Source organism: Hylobates moloch, unplaced genomic scaffold, assembly GCF_009828535.3.
Source record: "Hylobates moloch isolate HMO894 unplaced genomic scaffold, HMol_V3 SCAFFOLD_20, whole genome shotgun sequence".
NCBI classification, from domain to species: Eukaryota; Metazoa; Chordata; class Mammalia; order Primates; family Hylobatidae; genus Hylobates; species Hylobates moloch.
The window spans coordinates 37,571,991-37,593,515 of NW_026652295.1; the positions used below are offsets into that span (position 1 = coordinate 37,571,991).

Sequence of the window (21,525 nt, forward strand, 5' to 3'; positions counted from 1 at the left end):
CATGGCCATTTCTGCTTGCATGAGTTGGTGGGAATTAGCATTTTGCATACAGAGATTTAAGCCTTTTCCTGCCATCAGGTAATTCAGGCTGAAGTTGGAATGAAGATAAACAAGCATGTCATCATGTACAGAATGACAAGTACAACAGTAAAAGCAAGCACTGAGAGCTATGCGCACACATAGGGAGAACGTCTAGGGAAGGCTGTCTAGAGATGAAGACATCTAAGCTGAGCTTAATATTAATAGCTAGTTAGGGATGAGCTATAATCAATGAAAAAATGAGGGCAGAGCATTCCAGGCTGTGGAGGTAGCTTGGGAACAGTCAAAGAAATATGAGGGGAGTCATGGAATGCTTGATGAGCTTCAGGTAACTCACAGCACAGGGAAGAGTGTGGGAAGGAGAAAGAAGGAAGCAAGAGCAGAAGCTGGAGATAGAAAAAGACTTAGTGATGAAAAAGGTTTGTATGCCACATGAAGGACTTCAGATTTCATCCTGAAGGTTATGGGGAGTCTTTGAATACATTTAATAATCACTTTTGAAATGTCAAAACTTACCTTGGAACAGTGGATGGAGGCAGAAGGATGTGTTAGGAGGTGATGGCAGTGCCGCACACAGAGGATGATCAGGAAGTTAGGGGCAGAACTGAAGGCAGTGGGGATGATGGTGGGTCACAGGGAGGGGATGCTGGAAATGATTTGGAACTAGGGCTTGGAAACTAAGAAGGTCTGGGGAGTCACAGCAAGGAGGAAGCCATCTCTGAGGATTCTCAGTTGGGCAACTGGGCAGACATTGATGTCACTAAAGTAGATGGGGCAAGGAGCAGTCCAGGAGAGGGATAAGGGAGAACTAAAATAATAAGGTTTTGGATTTGTTTGATACAGGAAACAAAGAGCTCTGGGGCTCCAGGGAAATGTGGATGCACAGAGTTCATGATAAAGTCAGAGGTTCAATGTTACCCAGGCTTACCTGGTATTTCATGGCTCTCTGTAAGATGTCAGCGATGGTGACACCCGTCTGTCTTCCCTAACATAGCGGTTCATCCACATATTCTATCTGTAGTGTACCTAATGCTAGAGAGGGCTCACAGAGTAATATGAATCACATACAAATTTAAATTTCTGAAAATGTATATAGTAACGCGGATCCTTGACTTTTGTTAACTTCATTTTGTTGTCTCATCAGCTATTTTCATTGAACTTTCTTCTCAGACTTATTTGTATTTTTCTTATACAGTACTTTATATGACTTTTTAAAACTGGGATTGTGCCATATTTCAAAATGTAGGAATGGGTCTCAAATGCCTTTTGTGTCATTTTACTAGAATATTGTGTTCGTGTGTTAACTTTTAAGATAAGTGTCTTCTGGGATATTCCAAATCCCCAACATCTGAATAGAGGTTGCTCACAGAAACGGTAAAAGAATTTTAACTTATATCTAAAATATACTGTACAGTCAATTTTTGTTCATTAAAAATTGGGTTTTACTTCATTGATCCTTACTGGGAAAGTCATGTATTTAGAGGTAATATGAAGCTAATATCCCAACTCTGGATGGAGTTACAAACACTTGCTAGATCTGATATTAGGACCCTCATATCACCGTAGCTGACTGAAAGTTCTGTATGTGAAGCATGACACATTATGCATTTATCATAGCATGACTTTTGGAAAGGATGCAGATAGTTCGGGTATGCATGTTTGGGTCCAGATGTGGCATTCTAGCTGCTAATCAAATGAAAATGCTGAAGACAGAGCATCTCCTCCATTCTCCAGCTTTATTCTTAAATGAATCCAAAGGCTGCTGTATAGGGTTTCCTCTACTCCCCCCAAACGCAGCTTTTTCATAAGCAAAGAAGCCTGGTTAACTTTCCCAGCAGCCTCTTAGGATTCTGCCAATTCGTGTGGCAAGTTTCACAAAAGGCTGTGGAACTCACACCAGGGAAGGAGGAGAGAGAAGGGTGCAATTCTCTCTTTCCATACGCTGCAGAGAAAAGGCAGAAGGGGGCGCTTTCTGGTGGAGCATAAAGAGTAAGGGTTTGTAAGATGCATCTCAGTGAACCTGAAGTATTTGTCCCTGATTTATCTCTGTTAACTTTTTGACAACTATGATGGACTTTGCCTTATGGGGATTTATTTTTCTCTGTTTTTCAAACTGAAAATGATTTTTAATATTCTTTATTCTAAAAGTCCTACATTCTTATGGAGAAGCATAAACAATACAGAAAAATAAAGAGCAAAAAAGAAACTAATAATTACAGAAAGAGCTCATCATACAAAAATCCTACTGCAAAAATATCCTTCTAGATTTTTTTCTGTGCCTATAAGCACAATATTAACAACAAAATTAGATCATACCATAACTCTGTTTGGTGCCATGTTATTTTATTCTATAATCCCCCAATGACACCCCGCATGATCAATGAATATACAGCTACATCACCATTTTTATTGGCTATACAGATTTTTCTAAAGCTTTACTAGGATTTATTACTACAAATACTGCTTTTCCAAATTGCACAGGTAATATGAGTAAATGTTAACTAATGTCACAAACATGGTGAATTCAGAATTTTCAGGAAAGATTTTTCCCCCACTTAGTGCTAAGCTAGATAGAACAAGTTACCGATCATCTTCTTCTGACAGGTGGAGGTTACTTTCTAGTGTACCCTTATACTGAGGTTGTAAGCAGAGTTATACATTATGTGATCTTTTATGTCTGGATTCTTTCACTTAACATAATGTTTTTGAAGTTCATCCATGTTGTAGCGCATATTAATACCTCCTTGGTTTTTATTGCCAAATAATATGCCAGTGCCACATTTTGTTTATGCACTTACCAGCTGATGAATAGTTGGGCATGTTCTACTTTGGGGCTATTAAGAATACTGCTATGAACATTCGTGTGCAAGTCTTTGTGTGGACATGTCTTTTCATTTCTCTTGTGTAGATAACTAGGAATGTTATGTAGTTAATGGGTCATTGGGTCATAATCTATTCTTAACATCTTAAGAAACTGCCAAACTGCTTTCCAAAGTGACTGCATCAGGCCAGGAGTGGCAGCTCATGCCTGTAATCCCAGCACTTTGGGAGGCCAAGGTGGGCGAATTGCCTGAGCTCAGGAGTCCAAGACCAGCCTTGCCAAAATGGTGAAACCCCCTCCCTACTAAAGTACAAAAAAAATTAGCTGGGTGTGGTAGTGCACGCCCGTGGTCTCTGCTACTCAGGAGGCTGAGGCACGAGAATTGCTTGAACCCAGGAGATGGAGGTTGCAGTGAGCACCACTGCACTCCAGCCTGGGCGACAGAGTAAGACTCTGTCTCAAAAACAAAACAAAAGAAAGTGACTGCACCGTTTTACAATCCCCTCTAGCAATTACGAAGGTTCAGGTTTCTCCACATCCTTGCCAATATTTGTTATTATGTGTCTTGTAAGTGTGAAGTGGTATTACATTGTTGTTTTAATTTGCTTTTCCTAATAAATAATGAAACTGAACATCTTTTCATGTGCTTATTGACCATCTGTATTTCTTCTTTGATAAAATGTTTATTCAAATATTTTTTCTTGCCTTAATTCTTGAAAGAGAGTTTTGTTTGGCACACAATTATAGGTATATAGTTATTTTATCCTAACAATTGGTAGACACTATTCCGTTTTCTTCTGGATTTCATTGCTGCTGTTGAGGAATTGACTGCCAGTGTAATTGTTATTTCTTTCTAGATAATCTGCTCTTTCTCTCTGGCTCCTTTTAAGATGTTCGTTTTGTTTTTGGTATTCTATGGTTTTACTGTGATGTATCTACATGTAGAGTCCAAGGTTGGGAGGAATTTGGCTTGCCATTACTGGCTTTGCAAATATAGAAAGTGGGCCATAAGCCAAGAAGTGCAGGTGGCCTCTAGTAGCTGAGAAGGACCTTCAGCTGACAGCCAGCAAGAAATTGGGTACCTCAGTCCTGCAACCTCAAGGAAGTTAATTCTGCCAACAACCCAAATAAGCAAGGAAATGGATCCTTTCCTACATCCTACGGAAAGGAACCCAGCCTTGCTGATGTGTTGATTTTAGCCCAGTGAGACCTGTGTCATATTTAGACCTACAGAACTGTAAAATAATAAATTCGTCTTGTTTTAAGCTGCTGACTTTGCAACAATTTGTTACCGCAGCAATAAATAGTATAGGTTTTAAGTTTTAGTTATGTTTTATTTCTAGAACTTCTTTTTGATTCCTTTTCAAATATGCTATTCATGTTTATAGTTTCCTCTTTAATACTCGTATTTTCAGTCTCCTTTTAAAACTCTTCAATATCACAAATACAGTATTTTGTAATGTGCATCTGAAAAGTCACTTAAGATCTCTACAGGTCTGATTCTGCTTTCTGTTGTTTCTACTGGCTCTTTCTCACATCGCCTTGTTTCCTTATAACTTTTTAAACTTTTGACTTTGAGCTTATGTCTATTGGAAATTAACTGTTGGATTATTTGTGACCTGAGTCAAAGGTATATTGTTCCAGGAAAGAGTTGTGTTTGCTTCTATGAGTTGCCACCTAGGACTTCCTAGGACCACCTTAAAATAAATTCTTGGCTTGAGCTTTTCCAAATTGCACAGGTAATATGAGTAAATGTTAACTAATGTCACAAACATGGTGAATTCAGAATTTTCAGGAAAGATTTTTCCCCCCATTGCCTTTAGGGTGGTGTTCAGAATCCTACAAGTTCCCATATAACCCTGCATGGTCTGGCTCCTGCCTCTTCTCCATCCTCATCGCTCCTCCTATCTCACTGGCTCCAACCTCACTGGCCTTATCTCTGTTCCTCAAATGCACTGAAACCGTTTTCACCCCTGCCCTTACTTCTTATCTGAATGTCCTTTTCTGCCTCCCATCCCACCCCACCCCACTGCTTGGCTGACCTGTTCATCCTTCTGGTCTCAGCTTACATGTGACTTTTTAACTTTTACTAATCTTCTAGTGTAAATTACCTCTGGCACACGAACACATACACACACACATGCACATAGGGCACCCCGCCCTCCACCCACCTGCACACACATTTCTACTCAAATGTCCAGGTAACTGGTCAACCCAGCATCTCAGGGACAGAGACTAAATTCATGCATCTCAGAGTATCTGGTCAACCTGAAAGAAAGCTAGAGAGTGGGATTGAGAGAATCAAACCTCTCTGAAGGCATCCTGTTCTTTCCCTCCACAGCACTTGTTAGAATGGGATTGTCTAATATCTATCTCCTCCACTAGAGAACAGAACTGTGTCCTATTCCCTGCCATATTCTAGAACTTAGCTCAGTGCCTGGTACATGGTAAATCTTTATTGAATAAATGGATTTAAAGATGCATGGCTGCATTTGAACAGGTGGAGCTGATGGGTGTCAATAGATTTCCCTGGAAATCATAAAACCAGTGGAAAAATGAGAAAACAAAACAGAAAAGACAAAAACATTTTAATAGTTTACTCAGTGAGGAAATATGAGTGGTCCTCTTTGAGCCAACAAGCTGTCCTATAATGATAGACTCTTATGACCAGTCTATAGCAGGGGAGAGTGAAAGGAGGTGTGCCCACTGTTAAGCATGAGGTGGTCAGGTTAGCTACAACCAAGGTGGTGAAGCAGCGATTTGGATTTCCAAGGGTGTTTTGGGGTCTCTTTCCTTGAAGATGGCGAGTGTTTCATTTCAGTGATGTTCTTGATGTCCTATTAGGAGGCAGTAGAATGGATTTCTAGTTTCTTTCGTTCCTCTAGGTTGATGGTAGTTAACTTTTCTTCTTCTTCTTCTTCTTTTATAGCTTGCTTTGATTTAAGTGATTCTATCGGTTCATTTTAGCTTTGACACTTATCTCTTACGTGTTTCCCTGTAACATGCTGAACAGCTCACTCTTTTTACTAGGTATCAGAGTAACACTGCTTCTGCTGTTCTTGAAACAATTACCAACATTCAACCCAAAGAGAGTGGAGGTGGCGTGGGAGAGACCCGGGAGGCCATTGTTTATAGATTATCTGAAGATATGCTCAGTAAACTCCCTCCTGATTACATTCCTCATGAGGTAAGTCTTGCTGCTTTCCTACTGGCATACAGGGCTATTTGTATATTTAAACAGTAAGTCTGATTACCATGAAAAGCAAGAATCTACCTGTTGGTGAATTACCTGTGTGATAAATTTTGACTATGTTACTAAACTCTGCATCTCTCGTTGTTCATGTAGTTCTCTCTTCAAAACTTAAAAATATCAGAAGAAAACATTTTCCATGACGCTTTTCTGTTGCATTCTTTTAAAACTTCCTTCACAAGTTAATTCCTCCTCAATCAAAGTTTCCACTGTGACCCATTTATATATCAATTTCTACAATGCCTTAAGCTGTGCTAAAAAACAACTCAAAAATCTTTAAGGCCAAAAAGCAATGGTGTTGGTGATTTGGTATTCTGTAAGATGTTCCAAGTGTTTTAACTGTAGATAGGTGATCCACCCATCTACTCCATTGATTTTTAATCACCTCTGAAACTCATTGAATAGGGTGGAATAATTAGTGGAGATATTATTATGAATATAAGCACCCTGTTACCAATCTGAAGTTTTCTAAGAACCACACTTATTCATTGATTAGAATGGGGTGGCATGGGACAGTAGCTGTGTTTTTGAGCACTCATTACAAGCCAGACCCTGTCCTAAGTGCTTCATACACATTATGACACTCAGTGCTCAGGACAGCACCAGCAGAAACCAAGCTAAGTGGCAGAGCAAGAATTTGAACACAAAGTGATCTGACTCTAGAACCTGCAGTCTTAGCTAGTTTTAGCATGCAATGAGTGTCCCAACAATAAAAAGTGTTTTATTGCCTCTTAAAATAGTTATTGTTTCCATTGTGTAGATAAGTACCAAGACCTTTGGTTTAGATATTGAAATCAATAGCTTCATGCAGAGATAGTTATAGTAAGGGGAGAAAATATTTTTAAATGGATAAGTATTGTAAGTATACACTTTCAATAGTTTTATTGGTGTGATCTTCAAAAACCAAGGCAGCATACTTGCCTTCAAAGATTTTTAATACTGGCATGTGAAAGTGAGATAAAACTTTCTCTAAAAGACTACACCACAGGGATGCTATTGCCAGGGGAAAGGTTCAAGACCTTGTGGTAATTCAAGCTGTCCAGTCTTGGTTGAGGCCACTTCACCAACAAGACCTCTGTTCTGGCGATTATTCCAGCAGAAACTGAGCATCAAGGGTGTAACTAAATGGATTTCTATATGGGAAAGAGTTTGTACTAAGAGACATCTAAAACTTGTCCCTTCTCCAAGATCACTTACTTTTTAGCGTCTTATTTTATAGAAGAGATCTTTCTTGAACATGTGGCTGTAAAGTGAATTTTGTAAATCAAAATATAATTGTACCATTGACTTCTGTAGTAAAAATGAAGCTACATTATTGTAGAGAATACTACCTGGTCCCAGAAACATAATGAAAATGCTATATAAGACTACAGCAAGTCTTAAATTTTATTAATAAAAAGACAATTTTAGGCTGGAACAATAATTATACTCAAAATCAGGATTAGAATTACATTTTCTAATCATGTTTTTCTAAGCATGTCTCTATCTCAAGTAAAGTTTCCCTTTTAAAACCCTAAGCAGGACAAGGCGATTTGTTTGAAAGTGTTAATATACTAGAGATACCTGGGCTATTGATTTGATACTGTAGTCAATACCTGAGCTTTATTTTCCACTCATGGGGTTGCAAAAGTATTTCTATAATTTCCCTTTTCTCTAAGAGTGAATTTCCACTCTTGAGATGGATTGATTTAAAGGGAATTATATATAGATATAATTTATATATATACACACACGCACGTGCGTGCGCACACACACACGCATATGTATGTATGTATGTATAGCATATACATATGCTATTCAGCCACTGGAGGTTGAAGGGCTTGGGATGGAGATGAGAACGAGGCACTGGAGGCTGCAAACATGTAGGCTCTAGAACCAAGAATTCTGAAGAGTAGCTGAAGGTTGCTATGTCAGACTGGGTTAGGGACCTCCACTGGCATGCTTGACTGATTTTAATATAGTTTGCTCCACCCGCATGGGTAGTCCTATTCAGGCTGCCTATTTTATATCTGTGCTCAGTGTTATATCTGCTTCCCTTTTTGTGCTTTCCGTCTTCCTCTTTCACTCACTAGAAGCAACCCAATTGCAGTAAACAGAGGTGTCCCTTGCTGAAAGGAAACTTCTGCACCATACTAGAGGCCTGTCCTATAAAAGGAGGAGAACGGTTCAGATGACTCTGAAGCCCACCCATCTCTAACGTTCCAGCCTTTATGAGGGGGCAGTGGGCATCTCTGGCAGAGAATCCTGCAGCTCCTGGCCTCCTGTGATCCTTCGGATCCATACCTCACTTTGAGTTCTCTCCCACTCCATGTGTCCCATCCTTGTTCCTTCGATTCTGGCATCTCTTTGATTGTGGCCAGCAGCAAGTTCAAATCCCTTTATGAGTTCCTGCCAGTATTTGTAGTCTATCTTTTGTTGGGCATATGTCACCAAATTGAAATGTGTATATTGTATTGGCTTGTTTTCCAATAATCGTCATATTTTATTGTTCCTACAACCAGAGGCTTTTGTGCTGATCTCTTCAAAATAGTCAATAAGTGATACATCAAAAAGAACAAATGACAGATATTTAACTGGCTCTCCCACAAAATCAAATATTTTCATTGATTGGATTAGGAAAGGCTCTCTTTAGCTGTCATTGCTAAGGCAACAATGATCTTTGGAAACTATAGCTAATCGTATTTATTGGTAATGGCTCTGTAAAGATTTTTGCTGTATTAACTTCCTATGACATTTCTAATAACTCTGCAAACATAATGAAGAAAAAAATTCCACTGTACTCCTATGAAGGTTAGATTGGAAAAAGAATATCTAACTGACACCCAGTACTTAATCATGTGAAAGGAGAAAAAGGTACAATTTTATTTCAGCTCTTTAAAGTACATTTCCAATTATTAGCTAAGTACAATCAGTAAGAAATAAAAATCATTTTAGTTGAACAGTAGTTTTGGAAACCCAGGAAATGGAAAATTTAATGGCAAGTTTGGTTCTGCAAGAGATATTTTAGAGTTCATTTGGGCTGGTAGAGATACATCTAGGGGAAGAAAAAGAATTGAGAAAGAAGAGGTCATTGGAAGAGAAATGACAGATGAGAAAATCTCCTTTATTGCATTGTTTACTTTGTTTTAGGTGAAATCTCGTTTGATAAAGATGGGCCATCTTAATTCAATGAACATCTTTCTTAGACAAGAAATTGACAGAATGCAAAGAGTCATTTCAATACTCCGCAGTAGCCTAAGTGATCTAAAATTGGCCATTGAAGGAACAATCATTATGAGTGAGGTGAGCTGTTATTACATTAGTAGGCATTTCCTTCTTTGTTGATTTTCTTATTCATGTGTTTTAATTTTTTCTTCTCCAGAACCTGAGAGATGCTCTGGACAACATGTATGATGCTCGTATACCTCAGCTCTGGAAAAGAGTGTCTTGGGATTCGTCCACACTGGGCTTCTGGTTCACTGAACTTTTGGAAAGAAATGCTCAGTTTTCTACGTGGATATTTGAAGGGAGGCCTAATGTATTTTGGATGACTGGTTTCTTTAATCCCCAAGGTATGTGCTCATAGGAGATTTGGCAAACTTGGAATTTGTGTGTTGTTGGATAGTAGTGTCATGTGATAAATTATACCATATAAAACAATATGGAGCCGTAGCTTGCTAGATGCTGCACATAGCCTTTCAAAGGCGAAAGAACACAAATAATTCTTCTGTGTTTGTTTTGCAAATCCAATCCGCAGCTCTTCCTATCAGTTCTTTACAATGTGGTGGCAAAACTCTTCCTTTTTCTTTTCACCAGCTTCAGCAAACCATCAGTCTGGGGTTAGGACACATGAAAGAGTAAAAAGAAGTTTCTCTCTAACTTATAGTTTTGAAATGTTTGTGAAATGTCGAAAATGAGGCACCAAAAGATGCAAAAATTGTTTCCAGGGTTTAGAAAATTAGATTGATTTCAAAAATGACTGCGACAAAAGTATTCAGAGAACTTCAGGGGGATCTTCCCCCACTCAGTTTTCCAGTTTTTTCTTTTTTCCTGAAAGAGTGCTTTATAATTCTGCTTCGTTTATTCCTTCCTTCAAGAAATGTTTACTGAGAAAATTAATGGCTTGATGTCATAGAGTTTGTAAGGTTCAGAAACATGACACCTTTTTGTATTACTAAAATATGGATAGTTTTACTTCGAGTAATTCTTGGTGAAAATGAACAAATGTTGAATTCCTTATGGTTCAGCAGCTTATGGCTCCATTTGTAATAAAATTTTAGAAACATTCACACTTAGAGATTTAGGATGAGTTATTGCTTCTTGTAGCAGTATAGGTGCATCTCATAAAATAATGTTGAGTAAAGGAAACCAAACAGAAAACATTACATGCAGTATGGTTCCATTTATACAAAGAATAAGAACAGGCACAATGGCTCTATAGTGTTCAAAGTAGGGATAATGACTGTAGAAGGAGGGTAGTGATTAGAAAAAGACACAAAGGGTCAGGCACGGTGGCTCACGCCTGTAATCCCAGCACTTTGGGAGGCCAAGGTGGGCAAATTGCTTGAGCCCAAGAGTTTAAGACCAGTGGGGCAACATGGTAAAACCCTGTTTCTACAAAAAATATAAAAATTAGCTGGGTGTGGTGGCATGTGCCTGTAGTCCCAGCTACTTGGGAGGCTGAGGTGGGAGGATCACCTGAGCCTGGGAGATCAAGGTTGCAGTGAGCCGTGATCGCACCACTGCACTCCAGCCTAGGCAACAGAGTGAGACCCTATCTAAAAAAAGAGAGAAAGAGAGAGAGAGAAGGTATAAGGGACTTCTGGGGCCCAGGAATGTTTCGTTTATAGATCTGGATACTGGTTATGTGGCTGCATTCCCTTGGTGAAAATTCCTTGATACTGCTGTATACTGATGATTTGTTTAGGGTTTTTTTTTTTTATAAGGCATACTTTGATCAATATTATACGTGAAAAATATGCATTTAATTGTCTTCTGTATACATACATTCATTCACTGTATGCATTTTCCAATACCTTAAAAATGTTTAAATTTGAAACACTAACCATGATGATTTCTGTGAACATATCAAATTATACATAGTATTTTATAAAGTCCGTAGCCTTTAGAGTTGTGAAGGGCAGCCCCCAGATTTCACTTATCTATTTTTCTCCCAGAATTTCCATTGAATTAGGAGAGGAACATTTTTTTATTATGGGTCTCAGATTTTGTGTCTACTTATGAGTCTCTTTCCTCCGTATGAGCCTCAATTTGAGTAAGTCGCCACCAGGTAATTCCTGGCTGAGGAGCCTGAGGTAATAGCATTTAACTTAATAAGGATTGTTTGACCACCTCCCATTTGCCAGCCCCTCTGCTAGGTACTTTCAATGAAGAGAGATTTCAGACCCGGTTCCTGCTCTAAAGGAGCCTATAATCTGGTTGGTAAGGCAGACACATCAGCAACCTTAATGTAATGTGATAACTGCCCCACTGTGTGAGAACTAAGTGCCATGGTAGCCCAGAGGACAGAGAGATTAATTCTGCCAAGAGCTTCACACAGGAAGCAGTGAGTAGGGTTTGCAGAAGCAGGGATGCCAAAAAAAGGACGGGTGCCTTCCAGGCAGAGGCCTGAGCAAAAACAAGTCTTGTTCAGGGGAACAGGGAGACCAGTATAGCCAGGGCTTAAGAGCAAGGCTGGGGGTAGTGGGGAATGAGGCTGGAGTATGAAAAGTCTTCCGGGGCCTCAGGGGTTGGGGCTGTATATCAGAAGGTAATCCCAAGAGAAGGCAAGTGATGGACTGGAATATGGAGGCCCAGTGCAATGAGACTCTTGCCAGGTCCAAGGAAGAGGGCCTGGGACCTTAACCATGTGCCAAGGAGGGAACAGATTTGATGGAGTGATTAAATGGGGGTCTCTGAGAGAGCAAGGGACAATGTAGGCTGGAGGCAAGGTACAAGACAGGGAGCGTTGGGAGAGGGACAGGTAGGGCAGAGAGGCAGGGAGCACTGGAGAAGTGTGTTGGCAGACTTGGAGTTGGGAGAGGCGTAAGGACCAGTGATTTTCAAAAGTGTGAGGTTATTGAGTGTATCTTTGATATTTAGAAACCAAGGGAGTGGAGTTGGTTCATCCCTGGCTTTCCATAGACATGAATGCACATAATGTTTTTCAGTGATTTTTTTCATTCAAAATATAACTTAAAAAAGCAAAGTGTTAATATGAACTAATCTTTAATTGTTAATATTTGTTAAGAAATGTTACAAACCAGAGCAATACTTAAAGACATACAAATGTAGATTCACATGATATGGTTTGGCTCTGTGTCCCCACCCAAAACTCATCTCAAATTGTAATCCCAGTGATTGGGTCATGGAGGTGGTTTTCCCTGTGCTGCTTGTGTGATAGTGAGTTCTCACGAGATCTGATGGTTTAATAAGTGTTTGGCAGTTCCCCCTTCACTCTCTCTCTCCTGCCTCCATGTAAGACATGACTGCTTCCCCTTCTGCCATGATTGTAAGTTTCTTGAGGCATTCCCCAGCCATGCAGAACTGAGTCCATTTAAACCTCATTCCTTCATAAATTACCCAGTTTTGGGTATGTCTTTATAGCAGTGTGAAAATGGACTAATACATCACATTTCAGTTAACGCCTTACTTTCCTTCATTTGTTAATAATACTCATCTTTTCCCTTTTGTTCAGTTCTGCTTTCAAGTTAGACTTTGATTCTTTCTCTCAGGTCTCTCCATGTCTTGGAAAGCCCTAACTTATTCAAACATCCTACCGTTTACACACAAGCGCACACACACCCTTATCCATGACTGCTTTCTGTTAGTCGCACAGAAGACTGGAAGTCAACTCTTCCTGCCCACTAATCACTCCGCTGCTCTCTTTTTGTTCTCTTGACATGAGGGACAGATTCCTTTCTGTTCCACCTCACTTGGCCAAATCTGGCAAATAAAGATTACAGCCACTCCATACATGTTCCCAGGCAGCGTGCAAACACATAGAGTCCTTTCCAACTGGAAGCCTTGCTGGACACTATTTGACATCAACAGTTGATTTCCCAACGTGAATGTATCTCCTGGGTTTTATGTCCTCTAACTCAGTCCTCTTCAATGAAATAATTTCTTTCTTTGGTTCAAAACATTTAAGTAAATGGCTTTTTAAAAAAACCCTACATAGGCAAGGCACAGTGGCTCACGTCTGTAATCCCAGCACTTTGGGAGGCCGAGGCGGGCGGATCATGAGGTCAGGAGATTGAGACCATCCTGGCTAACATGGTGAAACCTTGTCTCTGCTAAAAATACAAAAAATTAGCCGGGCTTAGTGGCGGGCGCCTGTAGTCCCAGCTACTCGGGAGGCTGAGGTAGGAGAATGGTGTGAACCTGGGAGGCGGAGCTTGCAGTGGGCCAAGATTGCGCCACTGCATTCCAGCCTGGGCAACAGAGCAAGACTCCATCCCCCACCCCCCCAAAAAAGAAAAAACTCTACATATTTAAGTAAAACACAATGCAGTTTGCATAAAGGCCATAGCTTCATCACAAATATATATACAGTAATCAGAATCACCTGGACCATAAAGAAGACTATAGAACACCTGCAAAGGCTTTATTCACGTATGATTGCTAATGTTTATAATTTTATAATGTAATGTGGCATCTGATGCTGTTTAGTGTGTTTCCCTCATTGTCTGTCTGGTGACTGCTCCACAGGCCTAAGTGACTTTGAGGTCCATGCTACCTCAAGGACAAGTGACATGCTTCGCTTGCCCCCAGTCAGCACCCGAGCTTCTGCTGTTTGTAGCACTGCTGTTTGCCTCATGGGTGGCCTGATATTTTGTCTGTCATGTTTGAAGAGGCTGAGTCAGCCACCGTGGAGCTCATCTGGCATTTTCAGCACCCCTCACAATCATTTCTGTAGCAATTGACGAGCTCAACCATGTGGCAATTAGACTGGATGATTAAAATAGTCAAGCTCTCTATATCTGTGACCCTGTGATAGTTTTTTCAACGTGCAGCTTTTTTCTGTGTGTGGATTTGTCTCCCGGCGGATTACTCGGGCCAGGAGAAACTTGTGTTCCACTGGGTTTTCCCAGCAGTTGTTGGTGCACATCTTCCCACATTATTTAAGATTGTTTTTCTCGGGGGTCGCAAAGGATGGCCCTGGTCTGTTTTTCTCATAGGTGTGCCTTTTCAGTGCATCATGTAACGTGATTTAGATTCTGGTGCATGAGCTTGCAAGTGTGTGTACATGTCTGTGCTGTGTGTGGGGATGTGTTTAAACCCAAAGAATATAGTTGTAATGAGCCTGACTTCAGGCCAGGGTATTGACTGCCTTTCAGAACATCTTAATTGATAGCCATGCTTTGCCATTTGATGTTAGCTATGACTCACAGGGGCTGCTAATGAAATGGAGGCAGAGGCTGAGTGTATTCCCCAGGTCTCACACCTCTGTAGTAGATTGAACCATGCAGTCCTGTTATTTTCCGAATGTTTAGCTCAATCTGGAGCTTGATGCCATTTAGATGCCAAACTGTGCCCACTTTTTTCTGTTATTTTTTTCTCAGTGTCTTGGCAAGCCATGCCAGTCTGTTGTGTCAGATATCAGTGACAACTTCTTCCATAATGCAAATCAAGATTTTTCAGTTAGAGGCAATTCTGCTGGATCAAAGAGATGGATCATTTTTGTCCTGTTATCTTGCATTTCTATAAAAATAATCTACAACCTTTTGCCTGTGTGTGTGTTTTCAGGGAAACATCGTCAACTAGCTACAATCTCCGAATGCTTGTCTTGAAGAGTTATAGAAGTCTGCTGTTTGTGGAGGTGGGAAAGTGTGCCAAGGACTAATGGAACTTTAGGATTGGAAGGGACTTGGGGATAGCTTCTAATCTAATAGCAATTCTAAGCATGCCCCAGTGCCACTGTTTGATGAATGAGAGCTACCCTTAAACATCTTGGGAAATCTAGGTGAGTGGACCTCTAGGTCCTAAACTTCAACGTGAGTGATAGCACTAACCTGCCCTGTCCCCAAATCACAGAACTATAGAAATGCCTCTGAGTGAATAACAACCCATCCTCCTTGACTTTTTGTGTGAGCAGCTTTTACGCACTGGCCTTAGACAACCACGTCTGTTGTAATTCAAGTCTCTGCATGTGTTTACCTTCCTTAGCAACCACCCAGTCCTTTGTAATCTGGCCAGGCTCCATCACTGTACTGAAACTGCTCTCTCCACGGCCCTCATATCTAACGACCTCCCTGATGACATCATTGCCCTTGACTAGAGCTAGAATGCCAACTCTGAAAACTCTCATGCCTTGGTTTCCATCCATGCCCCTCCTCTGATCTCTTCCTACCTCAGAGCTCACTTTGTGTGCTCTTCTTGGCAACTTCTGTCCTTGGCCTCGGCCCCCTCGTTGATGACCTCAGCCTATGACTGGCTCATCTAATGTCCCACTGTAGCATGCTCATTCCTCACTTTCACCTGCCAAGTAGGAATTTCATCCTCCTGCGAAGGTCACCAGAGCCGTGATCTGCCCATCTTCATCCTGAGTCATCCTTGCCAGGATTCTGCTGAATGTGCTTGTGCACTATCCTCCAGGTTACCTGGATTCTTGTGAATGGACTCCTCATGTCAAAAAGTGTAGAAGAGGGAAACCAGGACAGCATGGTGTCATGGAAGGCAAGGAGAAGGAGAGTAGTAAGTAAGTAGTGGCAGGTGCGCCAAGATGGCAAGTAAGATGGGCCAAAAATGGCCAGATGGATTTTTCAACAAGAAGACCTTTGGCAGAACTCTCAGTGGAATAGGTGGGGAGGTGCAGGAGTCTGATTTGGGGGTGTGTGAGTGAAACGAGGAAATGGAGATGGGGTGAGTATGGATAACATGGATAATTCTCTCAAGACATTTGGCTGGGAGGAGGAGAAGCAAGTTGGAGGAGTAGGTATAAGAATAAAAAGTTTTCTTTCTTTCTCTTTTAGTGATAGGAGAGGCTTAAACCTGTTCAAATACTGGTGGGAAGGAGAGAGAAAGATAGAAAGGGGGTTGTGGGAGGGATGAGGGAGGGAGAGAGAGCTCAACAATCCCAGGGAGGAGGTAAAAGAGGCAGGAGGAGGTGGACACAGCACTCACACGTGGAGAAGTGTGCTCCAGGCAGGCGGCACCTTGCACGCTGTAACAAGAGTAATAAGGAAGGAAAGGGCATAGATGCTCATGGTGATGGAGCGTAGGTAGGCTTGCTGGCAAGAAGTTAAGGGCATTCCCATCTGATGCTTTCTACTCTCTGTCTGAAGCTGGAGGCGAGGTCCTCTTGAAAGCAAGAAGGTGTTGGTGGAGAGATTTTTAAAAGAGTGGCAGAAGTTTGAGAAAGAGGGCAGATGAGGGGGACAGGGAAGGACTGATAAGTGGTCTTGAGAATTCTGTTGAGGCTCTTGATGGTGAACTGTAGTGATGGTGGCTGTGTGATGGTTTCTAGTTTCATTCAGCAGCCTGGTATAGATGTGAGAGAGGGGGGACATATGGATTCATCTGGGATTGCGGTTTTGCCAGGCAGGAGATGAAAAGGATGGATCTGAACTAAACAGGGAAGGAAATGAAGAAAAGGGATGGAGTTGAGGAGAAGGTCATAAAAAATGATGAGGCCAAAGGTCTGATAGGTCAGATGCTGAATGCGGTACTGGAGAGACCCAGGTGTTGTCAGAGTGCCTAATGAGCCGCAGCAGATGGGTATATGGCAAGGACAATGAGAGGAGGGACATGTGGCCAGAGGCTGTGGTTGTCAGTGCAGCAGAAATTCCCATAAAGGGTGGAGGAACAGTTGGGAAGGGCAAGGTCCTTAGGGTTGAGCCAGGGCAACCTGGCGGAAGGTGGAAAGAACATTCTGTGAAAAGGTGGAAAATATGAGAGTTTGTCAACAGAGGGAACAGTGGAAAGGTTTGGGAGAGAGGGGAGAAGTGGGAGGTTGGTTAAAGGGAAAGGAAGCATAAACTAGCTCAAGGAAAAGATAGTTCAGGGCAGGAATTACATTTTTAAATGAGTTTAGCTGATCCCAGCCTTGCTAAGACAGGTAGTCCCAACTCTCCCGTTTATACTGAAGTTTTACTGGAGCCAATTACGTCCTGGATTAGTCATTTCAGAGAAGGTGTGTGTCTCAAGGGGCCCTGGAAAGAGTCACTTGTACTACTGACAGTCTTCTTAATATTGTGCCTGTACTCTTCCCACTTGTCAAACTTGTTCTTAAAACAACTGTGGATCAGTGACTGTCAATGACTTGTCTGCAGAGCTTTTTACAGGGCAGTGGTTCTCACACCTGCCTCCACAGTAAAATCACCTGGGGAGCTTTTAACACATACTACTGCCTGGGGCCCCAGAACAAGTATATCAGAATCTCTAGGGCTGAGCCCTCTAGAGTCCGCACAATCAGTTTTCTTTTCTTTTTTATTTTACTTTGAGTTCTGGGATACATGTGCAGAACGTGCAGGTTTGTTACATAAGTATATGTGTGTCATGGTGGTTTGCTGCACCTATCATCTAGGTTTTAAGCCCCGCATGCATCAGCTATTTGTCTTAATGCTCTCCCTCCCCTTCCCGCACCAATAGGCCTCAGTGTGTGTGTTCCCCTCCCTGTGTCCATGTGTTCTCAATGTTCAACTCTCACTTGTGAATGAGAACATGTGGTGTTTGATTTTCTATTCCTGTGTTAGTTTGCCGAGGATGATGACTTCCAGCTTCATTCATGTCCCTGCAAAGGACATGATCTCATTCCTTTTTATGGCTGCATGGTATTCCATGGTGTATATGTACCACATTTTCTTTATCCAGTCTATCATTGATGGACATTTGGATTGGTTCCATGTCTTTGCTATTATAAGTAGTGCTGCAATAAACATACGTGTGCATGTGTCTTAAAGCAGAATGATTTGTATTCCTTTGGGTATATACCTAGTAATGGGATTGCTGGGTCAAATGGTATTTCTGGTTCTAGATCCTTGAGGAATTGCCACACTGTCTTTCACAATGGCTGTGGAGAAATAGGAATGTTGTCACACTGTTGGTGGCAATAAATTTTCTGAAAAGCTTCCTTGGTCATTCTAATGAGTGAAGAACCTTGACCTTGGACCTTTGCTACCCAGTATGTGGTCCACCAGCCAGCAGCATCTGTATCACCTGGGAGCTTGATTGAAATGCAGAATTTCAGGCACCACTCTTGATCTACCTACTGAATCAGAACGTGCACGTTTAGTACATCCCCCTCCTCAGGTGATTCCCATGAACATTAAGGTCTGAGAAGCCCTGCCTTAAAACAAAGCTGGTGCCTGGGTTCCACCTCCAGAGATTCTGATTGTATTGATCTGAGCTGTGACTTGGGAATTGGGAGTTTTAGAAGATTCCTGGGTGTCTCTAATTTTCAGCAGTTTAAGGTCCCTGCCTTACAGCAAAGAACCGGGAAAGGTGCTTGGTGCATTTTTATTCAATGGGGTTGACCAACCCTATCTTCGTTTAATGATTTCTGACCTTTTGTTTAATTTACCAGTGAACTACATTTGCTTCTCATTTGGGGGAAAAACTGCCTGTCGTAAACTCGTGGCAGGAACATCATTTCTCCTCATCTTCAAAGATGCTACTGGGAAGCTTAGTAACTGATTAGGCAGGAAATAATGCACAGCCTGAGGCCTATTGCATAAGGACCAGTTCATTTATTAAAGAAAAGAAAATGTTGCTTATTTTTAGTATAAATCATTACCAAATGCCAACCAACTCCTTATAAATTTGAGAAGAGCAATCTTCCTGATTAGTTATTTCTTTCATCTTTTCTAAGACCTTGTATGAAATGATATTTAAAGCACTCCAGCTTTCTTTAAGCCAGCTGATTGCACAAGTCAAACAACAGCCATGAGTGTGTTGAACTGTTGGATTACTACTATTATAGGAATACACACGTAACAAGTGTCACTTTAGACCTGAGTTTCCAAAGTATAATACTAGCTTAAAAGGGAATTTTTAAAAAGAAAGAAAACAGGAAACTGTATTGTATTGGGAGGAGTCCGGAGGGGAGATGAAAAAATCATTTGGATTTTGTGTGTGGGGGTAAGTGGGGTGTAGCTGTCTATAACTTTCATTAAGTACTTTTTTTTCTTCTCTTTATAAAGTAAGCTGCAGGCTTTGGGTTGGCAAACCCCAGGGGGTTGCAGAAATCTGAGGCTGCTACCTTTTTATCTGCCTTCCCGGTACTGTCCTCTTCCCCCAGCTCCTCCCTGACCCTATAGACCAGACCTCAGACTTTCCAGCTAACTGCTTCCCATGAGCCACTACTCTGCTATCAGTCTATAACCAACGGAGCTGGGGGGTCCAGGCTTGGTGAACAACCCTTCTCAGCCCACTCAATCAGGGTGCTCCCCACCTGCAGGCAGGAGGCAACACCCTGTCTGCTACCATCCTCTCCTTCCAGAGCCCACCTGCCTGCCCAGTCCTGCCCTGCCCAGTCGAGCCATACCTTGCTTTGTCCCATCTGGGGGTGCCCTGCTCAGGGATGGGCTGGCAGGGCTGCACTGAGCTTCTCTGGTAAGCAGAGACTCAAGAAACCTCTGGGGTCTTGTTTTCTGGTCGTGTGATCCCAGGGGTGCACATGTTCCCCTTGGGTGTCTGAACAGAAGGGCCTGGGAGGGAGGGCCACACCCCTGCAGTCTTGCTGTGCTGCTGTAGTGGGCAGCTGCCTACCCCCACCCCACCCTGCACTGTGGGCTCCAGAATCGGCAGATTAAGCATTTTATAAATTGTATTTTAGATACATGTTTCAAACTTGTGAGTTTTTTAAAAAGAACAAGCTTGACAAGTGTTTTAAGAATTTTATTATGCTTTATGGGTTTGAGGGGGGAAGAATTTTTTTTTAAGCATCTGATTTAGACCACATGTAACTCAGATGTTTAAATAATCAAATCACCTGTTTTCATTTGGGTGGTTTAATCTCATGAAAAATAAAAGGTTACTATTGTTGAAGATTTTCCCCAACTTTTTGTTTCTCCCTTTGGAGTTAAACATATGAACATAGGAATCATTTTTCCACCACTGATGATTGAAATTTGGTGTAGGAATTATTAAAACTAAATTGTGCCAGCCAGGGGCTGAGTGGCTCACGCCTGTAATCCCAGCACTTTGGGAGGCCGAGGCAGGTGGATCACGAGGTCAGGAGATCGAGACCATCCTGGCTAACACAGTGAAACCCTGTCTCTACTAAAAAATACAAAAAATTAGCTAGGCATGGTGGCGGGTGCCTGTAGTCCCAGCTACTGGGGAGGCTGAGGCAGGAGAGTGGTGTGAACCCGGGAGGTGGAGCTTGCAGTGAGCGGAGATCGCACCATTGCACTCTAGCCTGGGTGACAGAGCGAGGCTCCGTCTAAAAAACAAACAAAACAAAACAAACAAAAAAACTAAATTGTGCCAAAACAAAAGTACTGCTTTCAAGCTCTTATAAAGAAAAATATATCAATAGTCTTTAAAAATTATACAGGCTTCAAAAAATCAGCTTTTCATTCCATTAGACTTGTTATCAGTCTACAAGAAAGATGGCCATTCATTTTTTAAATTCAATAATGAACAGTTCATTGGATTTGCTACCCTTTGAGTGCCGCAAGGATCATGCTGTCTTTAGGAAGCAGAAACAAAACGATCAAGACTTGAAAGGACATGTATCTTCTCTACGTTCTCTGAACATGGGAATGGCCCGTTAACGTTTCCTATCTCCACTCTCAGGCTGCAAATATATTTAACGTTTTCCGTTCTTAATAGTACAAGGTAACATAAGTGTGTTCTAGAGTCCACCTCCTGGCATTCCTAAGCATTAGGAGACTTGTGGCTGAAGTCAGCTGGCCAACATCATTCCCCTTAGGGAACGCCTGTCCCCCTTAGGGAGAAGATAAGAAATGATGTCTCCTTATTCGCGCTAGAGTTTTTCAGAGCTCTGATGATGGCTGAAGTCTTTGAAGCAGATGTGCTAAATAAGCGAGAATCCAGCTCTATCCTCCTCTGGCACCTATGACATTGTCTTGAGTGCCACAAGGAGTGAGGTCAAATTTGCAGCTTAGCTGGAACTTTAAATGTTATAGGAAAATGTAATTATTCAACTTGTGCAAATGGATGGTTAAGACCAGGATTCATGCCTTGTACATTATGACCTTGTAGATTCGTAGATCAGTAATGAATCTTAAAATATCATAAAATAGGGTTGATTTAATTCCAAGTCCACAAAACCCTACTAGGATATACAGTGTCTAATACATGGATGCACACTGAATGTTGAATGGTGAAAATCACATTTTCATGGAGTGCCTTAGAATGGAGAATTGGGTTTTATTATTCTGGTCATATATACCATTGACTGGAAAACACACCACATGTTTTACTGCTCAAGTATGGGAGCCTCGATGTTTAAAATGGAAGTTGCCTG

General features: G+C 41.5%; 1 protein-coding gene across 8 annotated transcripts in view; it reads left to right on the forward strand.

Moving 5' to 3' along the window:
• DNAH8 (dynein axonemal heavy chain 8) overlaps positions 1 to 21,525 on the forward strand; it is a 309,672-nt gene that overhangs the window by 281,896 nt on the left and 6,251 nt on the right. For all 8 annotated transcript variants that reach the window (XM_058432164.1, XM_058432166.1, XM_058432167.1 and 5 more), the window contains 3 exons: positions 5,891 to 6,047; positions 9,240 to 9,392; positions 9,472 to 9,661. In XM_058432164.1, coding sequence (XP_058288147.1) covers positions 5,891 to 6,047; positions 9,240 to 9,392; positions 9,472 to 9,661 — 500 coding nt within the window. The remainder of the gene's footprint in view (positions 1 to 5,890; positions 6,048 to 9,239; positions 9,393 to 9,471; positions 9,662 to 21,525) is intronic.